This window comes from Camelina sativa, chromosome 14, assembly GCF_000633955.1.
Source record: "Camelina sativa cultivar DH55 chromosome 14, Cs, whole genome shotgun sequence".
Lineage (NCBI taxonomy): Eukaryota > Viridiplantae > Streptophyta > Magnoliopsida > Brassicales > Brassicaceae > Camelina > Camelina sativa.
The window spans coordinates 2,821,057-2,840,140 of record NC_025698.1 but is presented as its reverse complement, the minus strand read 5'-3'; the positions used below and the strand labels follow the sequence as shown (position 1 = coordinate 2,840,140).

The following is a 19,084-nucleotide window of genomic DNA, read 5'->3' as shown; positions in this document are numbered from 1 at the left end:
GATAAACTATGATTTTGGTTCGACAATACACGATTTGTTTTTTCTCTAATTATGCTCCCCATTATATAGCAAAGTTTAGTTGTACTAATTGTAATTTCTATTCAGATTGTTTTTCTCCATCTTGGCTTTAAAAGCAATTGTATAACAATTATTTTCAAACATTAATATAAATCATTTTTGCTGAAAAAAAACTATGATTTCGGTAAAAAGAGTAAATCATTCATTCTTTTGTCAACCCATTCATCCTGAAACAATTGAAAATATTATATTTGATAAGAATTTAAAAAAATCTTCTGTTCAAATACTTTATAAGCATATAAATTTTAATAAAAGGAAACAGTTAGTAGTTTAACATAGAGGATATATATTTTGGAAGAATATTTAGTTAAGCCAAATTTAATAGTCTTATGATTATTTTAACAAAAGTTACAAAACGAAAGAACATAAGCAAGTGCAAAATTTTACAGTGATAGAACTTAAAATAGAGACCTCTGTGACCTACTCGAGAGTTCTTTGTTTGATTTCATAAAGTATAGTGAGAAGCAAAGAGATGTTAGAGAAAGTAGAATGCAAAGGTTTTGTAAAATATTAATTTACGGAGTTAAGTAAAAAAGTGGTAGCCATTTTTTTTTCTCTTTAAGACACTTTGTATCGTATTTAGAGGTGAGAAGATGCTTTTACTCTTGGCAATGAAATAGATATACAATATCATATATCCCCATATATAGAGTATCTCACAAAACTTCATAATTTAATTATAATTGGATATAGGATTAGGAAAATATTGAATGCTAATGAAGGTAGTGATGGAATTAGTTTAGAAAATCTGTGAAAATAAGATAATTTGGAAATTAAGATCGGATATATAAAGAATATGATTCCAATTGTGCTTTTGGGATTGAGGCAAACTAAATAATGGAATATATTTTTGATATAATGAGATTTGTTTCATTTCTATTCATTATTAATTATGCTAATTAAAGAATATATTTAAAAAGTTTGAAAGAATTATAGTAGTATATAAATTTGAATATGCTATTATATTCATTCAGAAGATTATATTTAATTCTATTAGTTTCCAAAATCTAGGACCTATCAATATTTGCTAAATCAATATCCGATGTTTCTGGAATATTTTTGTAAAGTTTGTTCTAGCAGTTAATGATGATTTGATTTAATTTTTATTGTTAACATTTTATTAAGTGTTAATTTTATACGATTAATCTATAATAACTACTTAATTTTTATAAGTTACCAAAACTTTAGGAAAAAACAATATTTTGAAATCAATATGCTATCGGCACAGCTCTATATACTTCTTATCTTTCTAGAGATTTGGCTATACACACAGCTATATATACTTAACTTTCTAGAGGAATATTTGGTATTGCGTTAATTGATGTATCCTTTTTATTTCAAACTTTAGTTTTAATAGATTTACAGATACCTAATATGATTATTTTAAGATATATTTACAAATATAAACTAATTATGAAAGATATTATGCCATTTGATATATAAATATATATATATATCATATATGTTAAAACTTAGAAACTAATACTGAAAGAAATCTTGTTCCAACCATAGTTATACTTATAAATATGTGTCTATATAAATTACCAGCTACACAAAAACCAAGTTAACAAAAAAAAAATTCTAAATTATAAACATTTACCTAGAGAAAAAATGAAAAACTTTTTAGTCTTTCTATTTGTTTTAACTCTTTGCTTGCTTAACCATGTATCAGGCGGCGGAGTCAGGATTGCGAACGAACTTAAATTCAACAAAAGTCTTTGGATGAGATGTTATTCCAAAAATGATGTTATTGGTCCAAAAATAATACCAATTGGACAAAATTATGTATATTATTTTACTATTAATTTTTTTGCTACAACTCGTTTTATGTGTACCTTGAAACAAGGACCAGACTACAAACACTATCAGAATTTTACAGCATTCAAGGTTATTAGTTATAAAAGAAACGGAGGCCTATGGGACTGGAGAGCAAGAGAAGATGGAGTTTATTTAGAGAAACAAGATAAAGATGGTTCTTTTGTTCAAGACCCGGTTAATCCGCAAAAAGTATATGATTGGATAAATTAAAAAATATATATATCTTGCAAAAAAGGTTGTATTACGATTTGTAATAAAAAAAATATATATATATCTTGATCTCAAGTACCTTATAAACCTTATAAAACATCATAATTTTTTAGGTTTAATAAGAGGTATTTTTGATAATTGATAGATGAATAAAACATTTTTGAAAAGGGATTCACAAAAAATGGTATTTCTCAAAATTATTATTAACCTGCTGAAATTGATTTTTATTATTATTTTAGGTACAATGCTGAGAATGATAAAAAATTAGAAACTCATAATATTATACGTTAATAAAAAATATAAGAGAAAAAATACATATTAAAATACATATATGATATTTAATTAATTTAAAATGCTTAACCCTCATCTCAATTTATATACTCTGTATAAATATTCATAGATCTATGAAAGTTAGATAGAACTGAGAAATTAAGAAATCGTTTTTGAGCTATGGACCATTCATTTTCTTATAGAATTTTTGAATATTTAATAGATTGTGAGAAACAAAACAATTTATCTCACAATCTCAAGTAGCTCAAAAACAAATAAGAAATCAAAATACACAAAATATACATTCTCTTATTATATAAATAAGAAATTTAAATATTCTGAATTAATTTTTTAACAAAAAAAAATCCCACAAATTAGGTTAATAATTTAATAAATTTAAAATTATTTTTCATGTTTTCTTATTAATATGTAATTTTTATTTTTTTATGATCGGTTTAGAATTTTTATATTATTTTATTACAAAAGAATCTTTTATAATGTTAGAATTGATACAATTGACGTGTGTTACAATCATGTTAACGCCTAACTTTGAAAATTAAGTTTTATATAATATATACCTATATGCGCAATGTTAAAATTATCAAAAAGGCCTAGCTAGTTGATGTATTTTTCATTCTGTCACCAAATTTTTGACTAACTTCCCGTCAAAGCACTACTAAGTAAAATATATATGATAGGAGACAGACATCTGAACGAGTCTCATAACACTGGGTGTACATTAAAGTCGGTTTCTAGCACAATAAAGACTGGTTCAAGAGTGAAAAATAATGGAAAGAGGATTTAGTATGAGTGATCCGTGCAACATGAAGAATGGTATGTTTATGTTTTATTTTCTGATATCGTAATCGAAGGATATGATATGATAATGTATGTATGTATAGTAGGTGTATAGAATGTTTACTTTATTAGGGTCGAAACAGAATGTTAGACTGATTTTATTGAGGTTAGATTAATCAATTAGGATGCCACATACGAAAATGCAATCTCGTATATATGTCCTCTGTTTTTTCAAAAACTCTTTCCATTTTTCTATAGTCTATGCTACTAGAAATCGTGGTGTGATTATTGATATATATACCCTTACACTTCATTGACGCGTCAATTGAGTACATAAACTATGCAAGACACTCATTAGAAAAGACCCTCATTCCCGTCATGCGCGACGTTACCTAGAGATATCTCTTCCTCACATATCTTTTGGCCGCTGATTCGCATGTTACACTCATTAGATGTACGCCAGATTCATACCCTTTTACACACGCTGAAATACTTTATTCTTTCTTTTTTCTCATAAGGAATATCTTTAAATACAAAATGTTACCACCATTTTCAAAACATGGATAAGACATAATACAGTAGATAAGAAATTCTCACCCAAATAAATAAATAAATATATGTCATTCAACATTTTTACAAAATTATACTTTCCAAATTAGATTAACCAGAAAAAAAAAGAACAAAAATAATAATATTTTGATCTAGTTTCCAATAAATAACACAAAGAAAAAGGAGAGAAAAAATAAAAGAACGTCTTCGAGCACTCGTTTTATTGTCGACGAGAGAGAGGGAGGAGCTATAGATAGACAGAACACACACAAACAAAACCCTTGTTCCAATAAAATAAAGTGTCACATCTCTCTTCTCTAAAAAAATTTAATAGACGACGACGACGGCCTCTTCTTCTCTTCTTTGTCCGAATCGTACGTCAAATTCTCCAATCTCTCTCTCTTACCATATCATTAATTCCGCAGATCATCACCAGCGACCGAACGAGAGAGATATAGACGAACACATCTTCGCTTTTCGTCAACATGCAGCTTTGGGGGGAAACGTGCGAGTGATTGATTGAGCCCCAATAGATAGAAAGAGATGGTGAGTAAGGTGAAGACGGAGACGATGAGGGCATGCCTGAGCTGCCCTCTCTGCGACAATATCCTCCGTGACGCCACCACTATTTCCGAGTGCCTTCACACATGTCAGTCAGTTTACCCACCTCAATGTTTCGAATTTCGCTCACATTTGCTTTAAATTCTTCTCAATTTGGAATCTTTATAGCTCTCAGTTTAGTTAAATATCTCTCTCTTTCTTCTTCTTCTTCTTCTTCCTCTCGTCGTCGAGTCAATGAATAGTTTCTTTTGTTGACCAAAAAAAGAATTAATAGGCAATTCTGTTTGCTTCAATTTCTCCATCTTTCTTCAATTTGGCTGTATATTGTTACTTGGATTCAGCATTTGGTCTCTGGGGATACGTATCTTAGATGGCATACATGAGCTCAGTTTCGTGATGCACGTGAGACATGTTTGGGGCGGATATATGATATCATAATACTATGTGATGTGATAGTTGATTATGTAGGGGGCATACTTGTTAGTTTATCCCTAGTGGATGTGGTGGAGGGGAGTCATAGGTTATGAATGTATCTCACAAATTATGTGTGTTTCTTATATCAATTCATGATATTTGGTCACATTTAATACTACAAATCATGTTCTTAATTAGTTGCGTATCTCTACTGTAATGAACTAACTTGTAAGGTTTTAATTTCCTATTGCAGTTTGTAGGAAATGCATCTATGAGAAAATCACAGAGGATGAGATAGAGAGTTGTCCTGTATGCAATATTGACCTCGGTGGCACCCCATTGGAGAAGCTGAGGTAAAGCTAATTAGTCGTGTTCTGTGTTTCAGCTCCACCGTTTCTCATCAAACCTCTGTTTAGTTTTGTTTTAGCAGTCATACATTTTATTTGCTCCTTATTCCTCCTATTCATTGACTTTGTTGGTGAGATGAATTACTGAATCTAGTTCACTTATAATCATGTGGTCTGGTGTAGCCCTTTTACTGTTTATGAGAAAATGTGTGTGTTTCCTCGTGTAAATGGTATCCCCCCTCTAGAAAAATCATTTATGGAATGTTGTAGGAGAATTTAAAATAGGATATGTATGGGATCTCATTTGTATTTTCCTTTTTCTTACTCGTTCTGTATTGATGGGAGATTTGTAGAATCTATGTAAAAGGAGCTACTTTTTATCCATGGTTTTAGGCCTGACCACAATTTGCAAGACTTGAGAGCCAAAATATTTCCTCTGAAACGGAAAAAGGTGAAAGCTCCTGAAATGGTGTCCTTACCGACAAAGAGAAAGGAGAGATCTATATCGTCTTTGGTTGTAAGCACGCCTAGGGTGTCAGCACAAGGTGGAACAACAGGAAGAAGAACTAAAGCGGCAACAAGGAAAGAGTTGCGTAATGGTTCTTTGGCTGAGAGAAGTGTGAAGAAAGAAGAATCTTCTGGGGATGAGCTTCTAGAGGGCATAAGCTCACCCGACACTAATAAAAGGCAGTTAAAGAAGGTGATCACGGCAATGCTCTATTTTCTCGTATTGGTGTCATTTCATATCTGACAAGCTTTGATTACATATTTCTTCTGTTGTGGTACACTAAAAAGTAAAAAGTAGTCCATCATTTAAGTTTGCTTTTTCTTTTTTGTGCAGTCACGTAAAGAGTCCTTCTCCAATAAAGAAAACAAGGATGGGGATGAACCCTGGGATTCCAAACTGGATTGGAAACCTTTAAACTTTCTGGTTGAAGTGGCAAATAGGACAAAGCCCCCGAAGTCTTCTGTTTCTCAAGGGTCAGGCTCAAAATCTGAGCAGGCACTTGCATCTCGCAATCAAACCAAAACTAAGGATCAGAAAAGCAAATGGAAAGGTGAGGATGAGAAGAGTAACAATGGTGATCCCACAACATCAGAAACAGCTACTCCTAAAAGACTGCGTAGGACTCGACGCAAAAGGTCTGCAACCACTTTTGGTGATTCAAGAAATTTGCCACAGCCAGATGAGTCAGGTGCAAAACAGGAGAGCAGAAATGGTCCTGTTTGGTTCTCACTTGTGACCTCCAATGATAAGTGAGATTCTTGCTCTCATATATGAAACTTTTTCTTTCCTTTCGTAAGTGAGAGTATTTCTATTCTCTTGGTGTGTTGACAAGGGCTTGGTGGTTTCAGGGAAGGAGAAACTTCTTTGCCTCAGATTCCAGCAAATTTTTTGAGAATAAAGTAGGTTTGATATCATTTTAAGTATTCTTTGTTTTATATATCCTGTGTTGTCGCTACATATTGTTGGGGAAGATAAGCCGCTATCTCATTCTATGACAGGGATGGTAATATTCCAGTTTCTTTCATCCAAAAGTACCTCATGAGGAAGCTAGATATCAAGAGTGAAGCTGAGGTAAGCATCTCTATATGCACTATGGCACGGTAGAGGATAGAGCGTTTGAATGTAATGGAAGCTGAGTTATGGATCTTATCAGCTCTTTAGTGCTAACAAGCATTTGGTTGTTAATAGATAGGCATTTGTTGGTTTTTGTACAGATAGAGATAAGTTGTATGGGAGAGGTGGTGATCCCGACACTGAAGCTTTACAATGTAGTGGATCTATGGCTGCAGAAAAGTTCAAACCATGAACGATTTGCTGCATCGGTAGGTTCCTCTGCAAAGGATTTTATGATGGTGCTTGTCTATGCTCGGAAGCTACCGGAGTGCACCAAGTAAAGGACTTTAGATACTCTTGTAACAAGAGTCTTGTTGTTTCAGTAGAAGATTCTGTGGAGACAGGGTAATCTTTTTTCTCTTCATGGATTCTCTCAAAGCATTACGAGAGAGAACGTTACTAGAACTGCAGGAGCGGTCGAATGAGTTGTCACATTTGTACTAGTTTTTTTCTTTTCTTTTTTGATAAACGAAGTAGGCACTCATGAGATGCTTTTCTATCCAAGAATATACAAAATCTGATTGTTCTTTCTTTGTTCTTCTACTTTGTGTCCTCTTCAGACTTGCATGTAATGTTGTTGTCACTTTCTAATGTAGTAGTTTATATGTTTAGATTGATTTCTATGCATTTTATTTGGGTGCTACATCATTTTTATGGAAGCTATAGTTTCCAAGAATTGTACTGTTCAAGTGTTGACTGTGGATGACGAATGTAGAAGTGGGATGACCTTACATGAAGGCAGGAAACTACCAAATTAACAAACATAATTCTTATTTAACGAAGCCAAATGGAATTCATCATCACTATAATGTATTATTATCGTGAGAACCATTATGTCGTGACATGATCACCGTGTTTTGTTCCAAAGATCTATGAGCAGCATATTCATATCAAACATATTGTTAATGATGTTCAAAAAGGTTATACGTGTCGATTCTAATATAAACACCATGTTCTTTATAATTTATGTTTCACATCAAGCTTGATGCTTAAGGATATGCAAAAGAAAAGAAAGATCAGTGATGACTGATGAGTGAATTAGTCCATTTACAACAAAGACGCCTCTTGGATGCCCCAGGGTACATAGGTTGCTTTTAAGAAATGTAACCTCTATGTATGCATCATAACTATAATGAAAAACATGTTTCACTATCAGTTAAAATTAATCTCATTCGTAGACTCGTAGATCACAATATACAGTATAAAATATTTTATTAACATAGACACACACACACCACAAAACAGTAGAGAGAGGTGAGAAACAAATTATACAAGTTTGGTCATCTAGGGTGGTATTCAATCAAATGATTTTAAATCAAAAAGTAATCGAAATTACAAGCTTAATGGTTCGGTTCACTCCTTGATTTGTCTAGTTTTGTATCAGCATAATTTTCATCGAAATTACCTTTCGCATTATTCGAAAACCCAAATATACCGTAATACTATCAAGAAAAACACTAGTTATGACATATCTTACTTCAAAACCATATTTATCATTGCATAATAATCCGTTTGTCACGTTTAGATAACCAAAAGAAACCTCACAGAATTTTCTACACAATGCAAAAAACAAAAACGAATTTGGTCGAGTACATCACGAGTTATGATAAAATGAATCGAGCTAAAAAGCACAAAAAATATACACAAAGCATTCTAATCTACATCCACTAACTTACTCATCCCACCATCCACACTCCTTCTTTCTAAGCCGTTGATAAACATAAGATCCAACGATTCGTATTCAAACTTGGGTAAAACATAGCGATCCGCGTACTCATTGTTTTAACCAATCAGAAGACAGATATGAATTGCCGTCTGATACACATCTAACTATATATAAATCGGACGTTCCCGATGGTCTCACCACATTCCTCATAATCACTTTCCAGATTACATTTTACGGTTTCTTGCAATCAAAAAAAATCTTCCGATCTTAATTTTTTCGATGACGACGAGCGAGATGGAGATAGAGAATACCGCTACGATCGACGGAAACAACGCTGTGGATACGACTGTGACGGAGGCGGCGGCCGTCGAGAAGAAGAAGCCTGCAGCGAAGGTACGCAAATCGAAGAAAATTAAGGAAGTGAAGGAGAAGAAGGCTGTCTCCGCCGCTGCTCCGAAGAAGAGAACCGTTTCATCTCATCCTCCTTACGAAGAGGTAACGAGATTCGATTTATTAGCTTTTGAGATTGATTTGTAGATTATGAGATTTGGAGATTGATTTTGTTGTTTGTGTTGTTGTGGTTTTCAGATGATTAAGGATGCGATTGTTACGTTGAAGGAGAGAACTGGATCTAGCCAATACGCGATTCAGAAGTTCATCGAGGAGAAGCGTAAGGAGCTCCCACCAACGTTCAGGAAGCTGTTGCTGCATAACTTGAAGAGACTTGTTGCTTCTGGGAAGCTCGTCAAGGTCAAAGCCTCGTTCAAGCTTCCGTCTGCGTCGGCGTTGGCTAAGTCGTCATCACCTCCTAAGGCAGCGGCGGTACCAGCGAAGAAGAAATCTGCAACCGCGGCGGTTACCAAGCCAAAGGGAAAGGTCACGGCGGCGACTTCCAAATCTAAGAAATCGACGGCGGTTAAACCTAAGACAGCTGCTGCGAAGAAAGTGACTACCAAGGCTAAGGCTCAGGCTAAAGCCACTGCTGCGCCTAAGAGGAAAGCTGTTGCTGCGAAGCCCAAGGCTACCAAGGCGGCGAAAACGGCCAAGGTTACATCCCCGGCGAAGAAAGCTGTTGCTGTGAAGAAGACGGTGGCGACGAAGAAGAAGACCCCGGTGAAGAAGGTTGTGAAGCCAAAGACGGTGAAGTCTCCAGCAAAGAGGGCTTCGACAAGGGCGAGGAAGTGAAATTAGGGTTTCTTAGGTAGAAGAAGGGGTTAACGATAGGTGGTTAGTCTTTGTATAATTCAATGATCCTTTATGTGTGACTTCTTTGCTTTTTTTCTTTATCTCAGTCTTCTTTCTTGTGTAATTCAATGGCTCCTTGAACTATTACTATGCTTTCAAAATCATATATATATAAAGATAAATCTGTTTTCATCAATCGTTGAAGATGCCAAATCTGAGTTTCTTGAAGCCTAATTTTGTTACATACAATGGTTTGTATACAATCTTAACAAAGACCTATTCAGCTTTTGGTGGTGTTGTTGAGATGTTGTTTAGATCTTTCTACTTTCTGAATCGAGTGTTTGAGTCCTTGTTGAATGTTAAACCTTGAAGGTGAAAGAACAATGTCTTTCCAGATTGATCCTGCTTCACAAGCGGGATTGGGTTTATTATAGAGCTCGCAAATGGAGTCTGCGTTCTCGTTCAACGCTCCTACTCGCTTCAAACACTCTATCTCCACTGGATCCACTAGCAATGTCTTTTCTTTCTCTTTCCAACCTATCAGCTGTCTCAAACAAAATCACAATTCACCCTGTTAGTATTTTCTTATCTACACTATGTATGTATGCATCATTGATATAGTGTTGTTGTATAGGTGAGAATGGTCTAACTGATAAGATGTTCTTGTATGTTATTGGAGAGCTATGTTAATGACTAGGGGAAATCAAGATTGGTCTAGGATCTTGTCTTAGGCATTGGTCGAGAGTTAGAGACTTCTCTGGTGAAATGACTTTAATGAGTTTGCTGGTTCTAATCTCAGTACTAACCTTTGGAGATCCTTCAAGCGCGTTGGTGCAGTAGAGCCTAGCATTGTCAACAAGGTTGCAGTACGTAGGAAATGCATCCGCAAACCGTTTGTGAGATCTCAGCTGCGATCTCACCCTAACTGCTCTTCGACACATGATGGCTCTCCTACAATCTCGGCCAAAAACACTCCTTTAAGTTGAGACAAACTTGAAAGATAGATTAATTGATAGATAGATGGTGCTTGTACTCACCTAATGGCTCTTATAACTGCTAAATATGCATCACACACAACTCCAACTAGTTCAATTCTATATGGTTTTCTCCTACGCCCATCCTCTTGAAGCTGTTGCCTTTCACCAATCCGTTCCCAATAGTTCTCTGTGACAACCCCATCGTCACCAACCTTGTATCCAGCTCCCATTCTGTAATGGTGACGATGCACGTTCCTCGCCATTGTTATTGTCTGCACCACAAATGGTACCCATGAGAGTGTCCCATCCATGATCACATCCCTCCCTTCATTCAGGGCCGTCACTAGCAGTGATGAAGCTGCATCTGTTGATGACTGATGAACCTATTCCCACAAAAAAAATTCAAGCCTCATAATCAATATATGGATCTACTTTACAGTTTCTTCTGTGTTTTTCCAGAATTTGATCATCATGTCTTACCAATTCAGCTGTCTGGATCATATCGACATGGCCACGAGAGCTTAAGGCTCTGTAAATGACATCAGATTCTTTGAAAGCATCAGCTTCAATCACCACAGAGTCTGCTCCTGCCCAGAATGCTCTGAGTCCACAATGAAAAACCATCTGGTTAGCTTCAACTACATATACATATGTGTGCTAGAAAGTGATGACTACATAATGAGATATTTCTTTACTCTTTGAGTATGTCCTTGAGCACAGTGCTCTTTCCTGCGCCCATCCCACCACCCATGAGGAGTAGAACCGGACTGCGGTCTTTGTGAGCCACTGGTGCCATAACTTCTGTACACTGTGAGTCATCCGTAGACGCGAGCCCCATTGCTTTCATTTCCTCTACCAAAGTGTTGAACACTCTTGCCACTTTCAAGTTCTTAGTCACCCTCTTAATCCTCTGCTCCCTAGATACATATAACACACAAAATCAATCATTCATCAATTCCTGAAACAAAACACACAGCTTTCGATTATTACAAAAAAATTTCTGTTTCTTTAGTTCCTTACCGTGTAGCTGCCATCACAATTTGCTTCAGCTTCCTCTTTGGCTCTGCGTCTGCGCTCAGTATCTGAGATTCATATACGACACTGAACGTTTTGGTCTACAATGTGTTATAACAGGAGAAAAGATTTTCTTTTTGCACACACAAACCTGGCTAATCATGAGATCGGCGTGGCTCCAGTGATACGCAAAGTAGCTGAGAATGCATCTTTCAAACTCCTCAACAAGCTTAATGAAGAGGGTATCAGCGTCAGGCTCTTGAGAGAAAAAGCTGTAAATATCTTCTTCACAACATTCAGATTTCCTGATGTATTCTGCTGCTAATTTGCAGAGATTTGGACACTCTCTTCTGTCCTTGAATCCCATTTGCCTTGCTACGTTTCATGTCCCAAATCAGAAAGAAAGAAAAAAACGTTAACATATGATCCAATGCATTCCTTGCTCATGGAGGGTTCATGTACTAATGTGTATGTATTAATTTTTACCAACGTAATGAGAGAATCTTTCGAGTTTCTCATGGTCTTTGTGTTTGTGAGATAATCTAAGACGAGGGATGATTTTGGAATCACGTAGCCTCCGTATACGGTAATGCACTGCGGCTGCTATCATCAAACCTACCGATGACACCACCAATATCTGCGAGTAAGTCGACGTTTTGTTGCCGTAATATTCTGTCAAAAACAACAAACACATTCAGTTTCAATAGATCAGGAATAAGAAACTTAAAAGAACCCATCAATGACCTCTCTGCATGACGATGGATTTGATTAGTGGGATTCCTAGTATCAATGGTTTGTGTTTTGATGAAACTCAATCTATTCGTCGTCGCCATTGTTGTTTGTTGCTTCTTTTGAGTCTCATTGTGTTTTCAGTTTCCGTACTCTGTGGCGAAGATTCATGAACCTGACTTCGTTAGCACCATCCAATTCAGTCGTCGTGCGGTGCTAAAAATAGCTGAGGCGGTCTTCGGAAACTAATTATAGGCAGAGCCTCTCACACAACTATTCAACAGAACTCTTCACGAACAAGTTTACTCAAAGTTGTCATTGTGCAGTGTTGTTAAATTAATGATGCAATTAGAATATTAAGTTAGATTTGCTCAATGATAGGGGGGCATCATGTTAATAATATTATCCATCATAGTGCATCCAGAAATAGGATCATCATGTTCATGTGGCAAAAGATGTAAAAGCATGCTACATTAACCTAAAGCCATAAAATCTAATTTATAATATGTTGAGAGCAAATCCTCTACCAAAAAATTTCCTAAAACCTAAATAAAAATCCTTAAATAGTAACTACTGTTACATTACATAGGAGCAGTGCACGTTGTCCTGAAATGGCCCGGCTGATTACACCGACCGCAACGAACCGCACGCTTCACACGGCCACGATCCTCTGGCCTAATTCTCCTCTTCCTCGGAGCACCTTTCATAACCTTTGGTGTTCTTATTATATCTTCACTGTCTCTCTCTGAATCATTTCCTTTCCACTGGATTTCGTCTGAAACTGGCTCTACAGTTTCTGCATAACTTCTTCTGTAACTCTCCACCGTGAAACAACTCTCAGTGTAACTATAAACGTTCTCTTTGCAAGACAATAGAGCTCCAATGGCATGGCTACACGGAAAACCATAAATCTCCCACCGGCGGCACAAACAAGAACGGTTTTCGATATTTACAACAACACTTCCTTCATGAGTCATGACTTCAAATTCCGCTTCGTTTGCTCTGTAAACGCGGTGAACACGAGATTTTTCTACAGCAGCAACCATTTGTCTTTCAGCAGAAGGAACAAGTACATCAGACCAGTGTGCGCTCGTTTCACGGCGTTCTTTGAACATATTCATCAAATGGCGGTGGATACACTCCATCATTTGTATTATAGGAAGACCAGAGGTATCTTGAATCCAATGGCTGAGTGACTCGGTAATAACATTTGCAGTTAACTGTCCAAACCTTGTTCCGTCAGAGTATGATGATGCCCATAGAGCAGGAGAGAAGTTTTGGATCCATAAGGAAGCTTCCGGGGATATCTGTTCGATCTTGTTCATTTTTGATTTGAACTCAAGGACGGTGAGAGAATGTGCAGCCTCCCAAAGAAGGTTCACAAGAATAGAGCTTTGAAACTCCTTTTGGAACCGTTCTGCGAGATGATGGACACAAATGCCATGAGAAGCTGTTGGGAAATTAGCCTCTACCCCATCAGTAATAAACCTCTCCATACTGGACAATATGGTAAGCTTTGGCATATTCACAGAGTTAACTTCAAGAATCTTACGAAGCTCAGAGAGAAACCGATGCCAGTTACTGTCACTTTCTTCATTAACAATAGCGAATGCCAAAGGAAACACAGCTCCATCTCCATCAAAACCAGCAGCAAGCAGCAATGTCCCTGGATATTTGCTCTGTAAAGAAGTCTTGTCCAGTGCAATAAGAGGCCGGCAAGAACTTAGAAAACCAGTGATTGATGCTTGGAAAGAAATAAACAAGTGCTGAAAGGTCCCATCGATTGGATTTGCATGAACCACAGCGATGCTTCCAGGATTCGTTCTTCTGATTTCATCACAGTATTGAGGAAGAAGGCGATACTCTTCTTCAAATGAACCACGAAGAGTAGCCATTATACGCTCTTTCCCTCTCCAGGCCTGCTTGTAAGACAGTGAAATCCCATGAACTCGATAAATTTCCTCAAGTATCTCCTTTGGTTTGAAATGTGGATTTTGTTTCAGCTTCTCCGCCACAACATCAGCAACCCACTGGACAGAAGCTTGCTGATGACCAAGATGTGAAACCCCACCACAAGTGTGACTCCCATGAATAGTCCTTACAGTAAAAGTAGGCGCACCAGGAAGTTTGGCGCAGTGAATCCTCCAAGGGCAACCCTCGCCTATGCACTTGGCGGTGAAGCGGGTCTTGTCAGATTTAACCGTTTGCAACTCAAAGCGTAGAGCAATTGCTGCATTCTTTATTGCTCTCCTACAAGCATTGGCATCTGAAAATTCCATACCAACGACCATTTCGTGCTCAGTAGTAGTGCCACCAGCATCGATCATAGACCAGCGTTGAGGGGCAGGAGGAGAAGCCTTTTGTGGTCCCCGAGAAAACTCCATCCCAAAATCTAAGTTATCTTGAGATTCTTGCTTATGGTTGGTTCCAATAACATTAGATTTATCAATCTCAGAAGTTCCAGAGTCATCGTTATCAGGAAAAGAGAGATAGCCATCATTTTGGTTTCCATCCAAACCAGCCCCTTCTTTGGTTTTATCATCATTGTTAGGAATCATCCTAGAGTCTTTGTGTTCCTGAAAACTGTCCCAGACCTGGTTGTCCTCACAAGAAACACCAATCTGGAGGTTAATATCGAGAAGCTGTTCGAAAGCGGAATTGTAGTCATGACAAGAGTATAGTTCGTAGTTGTGTCGAATCTCAGACTTCACCAGATCGTCGTCTTCCATTTCAATAACAACAGAAGATTCTGAGTCAGTTGCTGTCTCCGTTACCTGTCATCATATATGAATCGAGAGAGAGACCAACAACATCATAATCCAGCCAAAATAGCTAAAATACTACGAACTAGTACAGAATAACCTAAGCATATGGTAACTTTCATATTTTGAACCGCTAGAGGGATCATAGAACCCATTGTCACATATTTTGAACAGCTAGAGGATCATAGAACCCATTTTCACAGACGTAACTGCTGAGGATATTCCCAAGTCAAGAAAATTAACAAAATTGATCATGCAAAGCACATACAATAGAACATAAACAAGCCCAAAACCCAATGCTTTCGAATAATATAATAAGAAACAGAGAGACGAAGCAAAAAAAAAAAGGGAGGATTTTTTTTTTTAATCACTCACAGTAGGAAAATTTGAGGAGATTCTGAAATCATGAGATACTCAATTGAAGAAAAGAGTGGAGAATTGAAAGGAATCATACATGATACATTCAAAGAGAAGGAATTTGGCGGGTAAGAATCGAGACACTGTCTCTCCTCTGTGTATGTGTTGTAGGGTTTAACTGTTTAAGCCTGCCTATACGGGAGGGGCAACCCAAAATATTCTGGAGAAGCAGAGAGAGAGAGAGAGAGAGAGAAGAGCATAAAAGAAAAGGCGACCGAGATTTTCAGGTTAAAAAGGTAAAACCTCTGTAAACTGGTTTTAGGGGAGCGGAGGAAGTGTTTTAAGGGTATTTTAGGTATTTATGTACCGTCTCCTTAACTAAGTTGGAAATAGCATCATCGTTCATTGGTACAACCGCCCCTTTAGATTTACTTTTCTCGAGGCCACATATGGGCCCAATCCCTAATTATTTGTAAGCCGCTTTAATATTTACTTTTTCCCGAGGCCACATATTGGCCCAATCCCTAATTATATGTACTATGTAATTTTACTGATTCATATAGTCAAAGATTCTCATTTGTGTTAATGAAATTACGTTATTGATCATCAAATTACTACGCCATTAAATTTTTGGAGATGGAAACATAGGGTTTTTGGGGCTTTTGATATGTTCTGCTTACATGCGACCGTCAAACTCAAACACAACTCCATCAAATCGCATTTAACGAATTTTAAACAATACGAAGACAAACAAACAAACACAAAAAAAAGTACAAAACTTCTCTTTTATAAATTCTCTATTATCCCTACTGCTGTAAGATCAGCTTCTCTTTCATATATCTCCCAAACCCAAAAAAATATTCCCAACCAATCATTTCATTTACCCGAGATCTCTTCCTCCACTTCACTCCATATAATAAGAGTCAGCTCAGACCAAAATCTCCCATCCTAAGCCCATTTTTTTTTTTCTTTTCTTCTCGACTACAATTCTCTGTTCAATTCCTGTGACAGAGCGATCAAGTATCTCCAAATCATCACACGGTTTTTTTCGTTTCAAAAGCATCATCAATCAAGATGAAGCCTTTACACAACACCTCTCAAGTTCAAGCTCTGGTAGCAATTCAGAAACCACTTTTTCCATCGAGATTGTTTCTATCTCCTGCTTGCTGCTCCCATCTTTTATTATCTTTTTCGAAAGAAGATTGATTCTAGGAGATTCCGGATTTTCAGCAAGGAGTTGTTCGAAAAACTTCTCTTCATCATTCAGTTTCGAGGCCTTCATGAGATCCATCACTTGCTGCCTTTTTGCAACATTTCTACCTGCTCCACACCCCATTGCAGTTGCTGCTCCAACCGCATTCGCAATCGTTAACGTATTAACAAGCGGCATGTTGCGTATATAACCTAAGGCAATTGCAGCCACAAAACTGTCTCCACATCCAACAGTGTCAATCACTTCCACCTGATGATGTTTTGGGAAAGACTAATTAGATCATCACACAAACTTACTCTATGCTACATACATAAATTTTTTAATATTTCAGCACCTAGATGTGAATGCAAAAATGAACGATTAGATGATGTATACAAGCAGGTACCTTAAACGCAGGAGCCACTGAGACACTAGACTTCGTCACTAGAATTGAACCCTTCGCGCCCATCTTTACAATCACCCATTTCGTTCCTTTTCCATTCCTCAGAATTTCTTGTCCTGCTTTTACAGGGTTCCTGATGCCAGTTAGACCCTCCGCCTAAGCAATTCATTAAACAGTTCAGCAATAATTTCACCAAGTAGAACAATTTTCACCATTATCAAGAGACGTGCAATGTACCTCCTCGGATGTTAAAAGAAGAACATCGCTCATTCTTAAGAAGTGAGCAAGTGCTTTACGCTCATCAGGAGTTCCCTTGGAAAGACTCTTTCCCCTTGGCCCAGGATCAAAGAAGATAGCTGTCCCAACTTTGGAAGCATAATCTATCGTTGACATTATAAAACTAGGGCTGAAGTCGTCAAAGTCATAACCATTGCAGAAAAGAACCTTTGACTGCCTGATTGCCATCTTTACTTCATCAGATAGGTCAGTGATCCAACTGAAAGCAGGTTCCTCCTTGAAATCGGCTCGACTAAAAAGAGAAACAACTCGAGTGAATAAGTTCCTCTGGTACTAGAATTCAAGAAACTTACAACAAATAAGGAGTACTGAAAGTAAATACAACAACATTACCAACGAGAAGTTGTTTCACAAATAGACATCAGGATTAGGAACAAAAAGGGACATAAGTTCCTCCAGTCAAAGAAATCAAAGAACTAAGAAACAGCATTGGAAGCAAGTATGACAATATCACCCACTAGATTTTGTCTCACTAAGAGACACAAGATGTATGAACAAGAAAGTTATCTTCCTGAACATATAGATAGATAGCATTAAGAAAAACTATCAGCAGGAAATATATGGCTTTCTGTAAGGAACTATCAGCAGGAATAATATGACTTTTTCGTTTCCCAAAAAACACTAATAAACAAAACTATCTATTTCAAGATACCCATCACCATCCCCATCAAAAAGTACATCAATGAGATGATGCATTCATTAAAACAGTTATCCCACATAAACCACCACCGCACCGCTACCATAGATCTATTCAAGTTTCCTTGTTAGCCATTTTCAATTATACTTAGTTTCCATAGAAACTCTCGGCATGGCAAAAAAGCATTACCTGCAAAACCCATGTCGCTGCAAAGGATCCACAAGAACCCAACAAATAAGAGTATCACGATATGAGGTGCTATCTTTGGCGTTTGTTCCTCCATCCAATGCAACCGTACATATTCCTTCTTCATGAAGCACATCAAGAAGAAACTCACCATAGATCTCATCCCCAACGTGACCAATCGCAACACACTGAAGCCCCAATCTAGCAGCCGCTATAGCCATGTTACAGTTGCCACCTGCTTCCCAGTATTTCTATAAGCAAAACACGGAACAAAAACACTTGACTATTAACATCAAGAAAAACAATACTTTCAACTAAACAAAGGGAATAAAAGAATTGAGCTGATACAGTACGAAGCAGTTAATCTCTTAGAGATGTGAAAAGAACAGCAATTAGTATACAAACCTTATCTGGGGGAGAAAGAGAGAGTTCGTCCATGAGGGCCTTGCGCTCTCCGCGAGAAGGAGGGGGCAATTCGTGAACACTGAGAACAATGTCGACGCAGAGATTACCAAGAGTTGCGACATCGATAGGTTTCTCAGCCACCACGATACCTCCATTTTCCCCGATGGAGGAGGAGGAGCCATCGGCGTATCTAACCGGAGATAAAGCAGCGGCACTGCTCCGACAGCGGAGGCAAACGGAGCTGCTCAGATGCGGGACTCTAGCGAATGGCGGGAAATTACGGAGGAGAGGATTAGGGCTTTGGGTGGATAAATTGGAGAGGGATAACGCATAGTGAGGAGAAAATGAGTGAAATTTTAGGGCAAAAGCGTGTTGATACATTCGGAAAGATAGAGAGAAGAAAGAAAGAAGGAGAGACTTTGATTCTTGAATTGCTACGTCGTTCTCTCTCTCTCTCTCTCTCTCTCTCTCACACTTCTTCTTCTTCAAACGAGAGATACTCTCTTTTGGGTGTTCTTCTTCACCATTTGAGGAGGAGGAGGGCTTCTGTTATGTGGTAAATTAAACCGGAGTGAAATTAGAATGTCAAATTAAAATCGAACCGGGTA

General features: G+C 37.3%; 6 protein-coding genes across 7 annotated transcripts; 3 read left to right on the top strand and 3 right to left on the bottom strand.

Annotated features, from left to right (window-relative positions):
* Window positions 1,690–2,106, top strand: LOC104743172 (pumilio homolog 15-like). Its single transcript, XM_019235417.1, has one exon. The coding sequence runs from the start codon at window positions 1,690–1,692 to the stop codon at window positions 2,104–2,106; it is 417 nt and encodes a 138-aa protein (XP_019090962.1).
* Window positions 3,961–7,283, top strand: LOC109124650 (E3 ubiquitin protein ligase DRIP1-like). The gene is made up of 7 exons (XM_010459524.2): window positions 3,961–4,372; window positions 4,952–5,051; window positions 5,439–5,745; window positions 5,887–6,302; window positions 6,402–6,452; window positions 6,552–6,624; window positions 6,768–7,283. The coding sequence occupies exons 1-7, from the start codon at window positions 4,267–4,269 to the stop codon at window positions 6,945–6,947; spliced, it is 1,233 nt and encodes a 410-aa protein (XP_010457826.1). The 5' UTR covers window positions 3,961–4,266; the 3' UTR covers window positions 6,948–7,283.
* On the top strand, window positions 8,510–9,683 carry LOC104739237 (histone H1.1-like). The gene is made up of 2 exons (XM_010459522.2): window positions 8,510–8,827; window positions 8,921–9,683. The coding sequence occupies exons 1-2, from the start codon at window positions 8,612–8,614 to the stop codon at window positions 9,515–9,517; spliced, it is 813 nt and encodes a 270-aa protein (XP_010457824.1). The 5' UTR covers window positions 8,510–8,611; the 3' UTR covers window positions 9,518–9,683.
* On the bottom strand, window positions 9,573–12,582 carry LOC104739238. Its single transcript, XM_010459523.2, has 9 exons — window positions 12,253–12,582; window positions 11,995–12,180; window positions 11,660–11,883; window positions 11,515–11,576; window positions 11,190–11,411; window positions 10,975–11,095; window positions 10,555–10,877; window positions 10,324–10,468; window positions 9,573–10,061 (listed from the first exon to the last, which is right to left on the bottom strand). The coding sequence occupies exons 1-9, from the start codon at window positions 12,260–12,262 to the stop codon at window positions 9,798–9,800; spliced, it is 1,557 nt and encodes a 518-aa protein (XP_010457825.1). The 5' UTR covers window positions 12,263–12,582; the 3' UTR covers window positions 9,573–9,797.
* Window positions 12,618–15,661, bottom strand: LOC104739236. 2 transcript variants are annotated; one of them, XM_010459519.2, is made up of 2 exons: window positions 15,454–15,661; window positions 12,618–15,011 (listed from the first exon to the last, which is right to left on the bottom strand). In XM_010459519.2, exons 1-2 carry the CDS (start codon window positions 15,460–15,462, stop codon window positions 12,819–12,821), a joined length of 2,202 nt encoding a protein of 733 aa, XP_010457821.1. In that variant the 5' UTR covers window positions 15,463–15,661; the 3' UTR covers window positions 12,618–12,818. The 2 variants fall into 2 exon arrangements, with proteins under 2 accessions (XP_010457821.1, XP_010457822.1); XM_010459520.2 differs by having other exon boundaries at window positions 15,375–15,660.
* On the bottom strand, window positions 16,046–18,998 carry LOC104739235 (5-dehydro-2-deoxygluconokinase-like). Its single transcript, XM_010459518.2, has 5 exons — window positions 18,477–18,998; window positions 18,075–18,322; window positions 17,189–17,480; window positions 16,955–17,107; window positions 16,046–16,818 (listed from the first exon to the last, which is right to left on the bottom strand). The coding sequence occupies exons 1-5, from the start codon at window positions 18,855–18,857 to the stop codon at window positions 16,426–16,428; spliced, it is 1,467 nt and encodes a 488-aa protein (XP_010457820.1). The 5' UTR covers window positions 18,858–18,998; the 3' UTR covers window positions 16,046–16,425.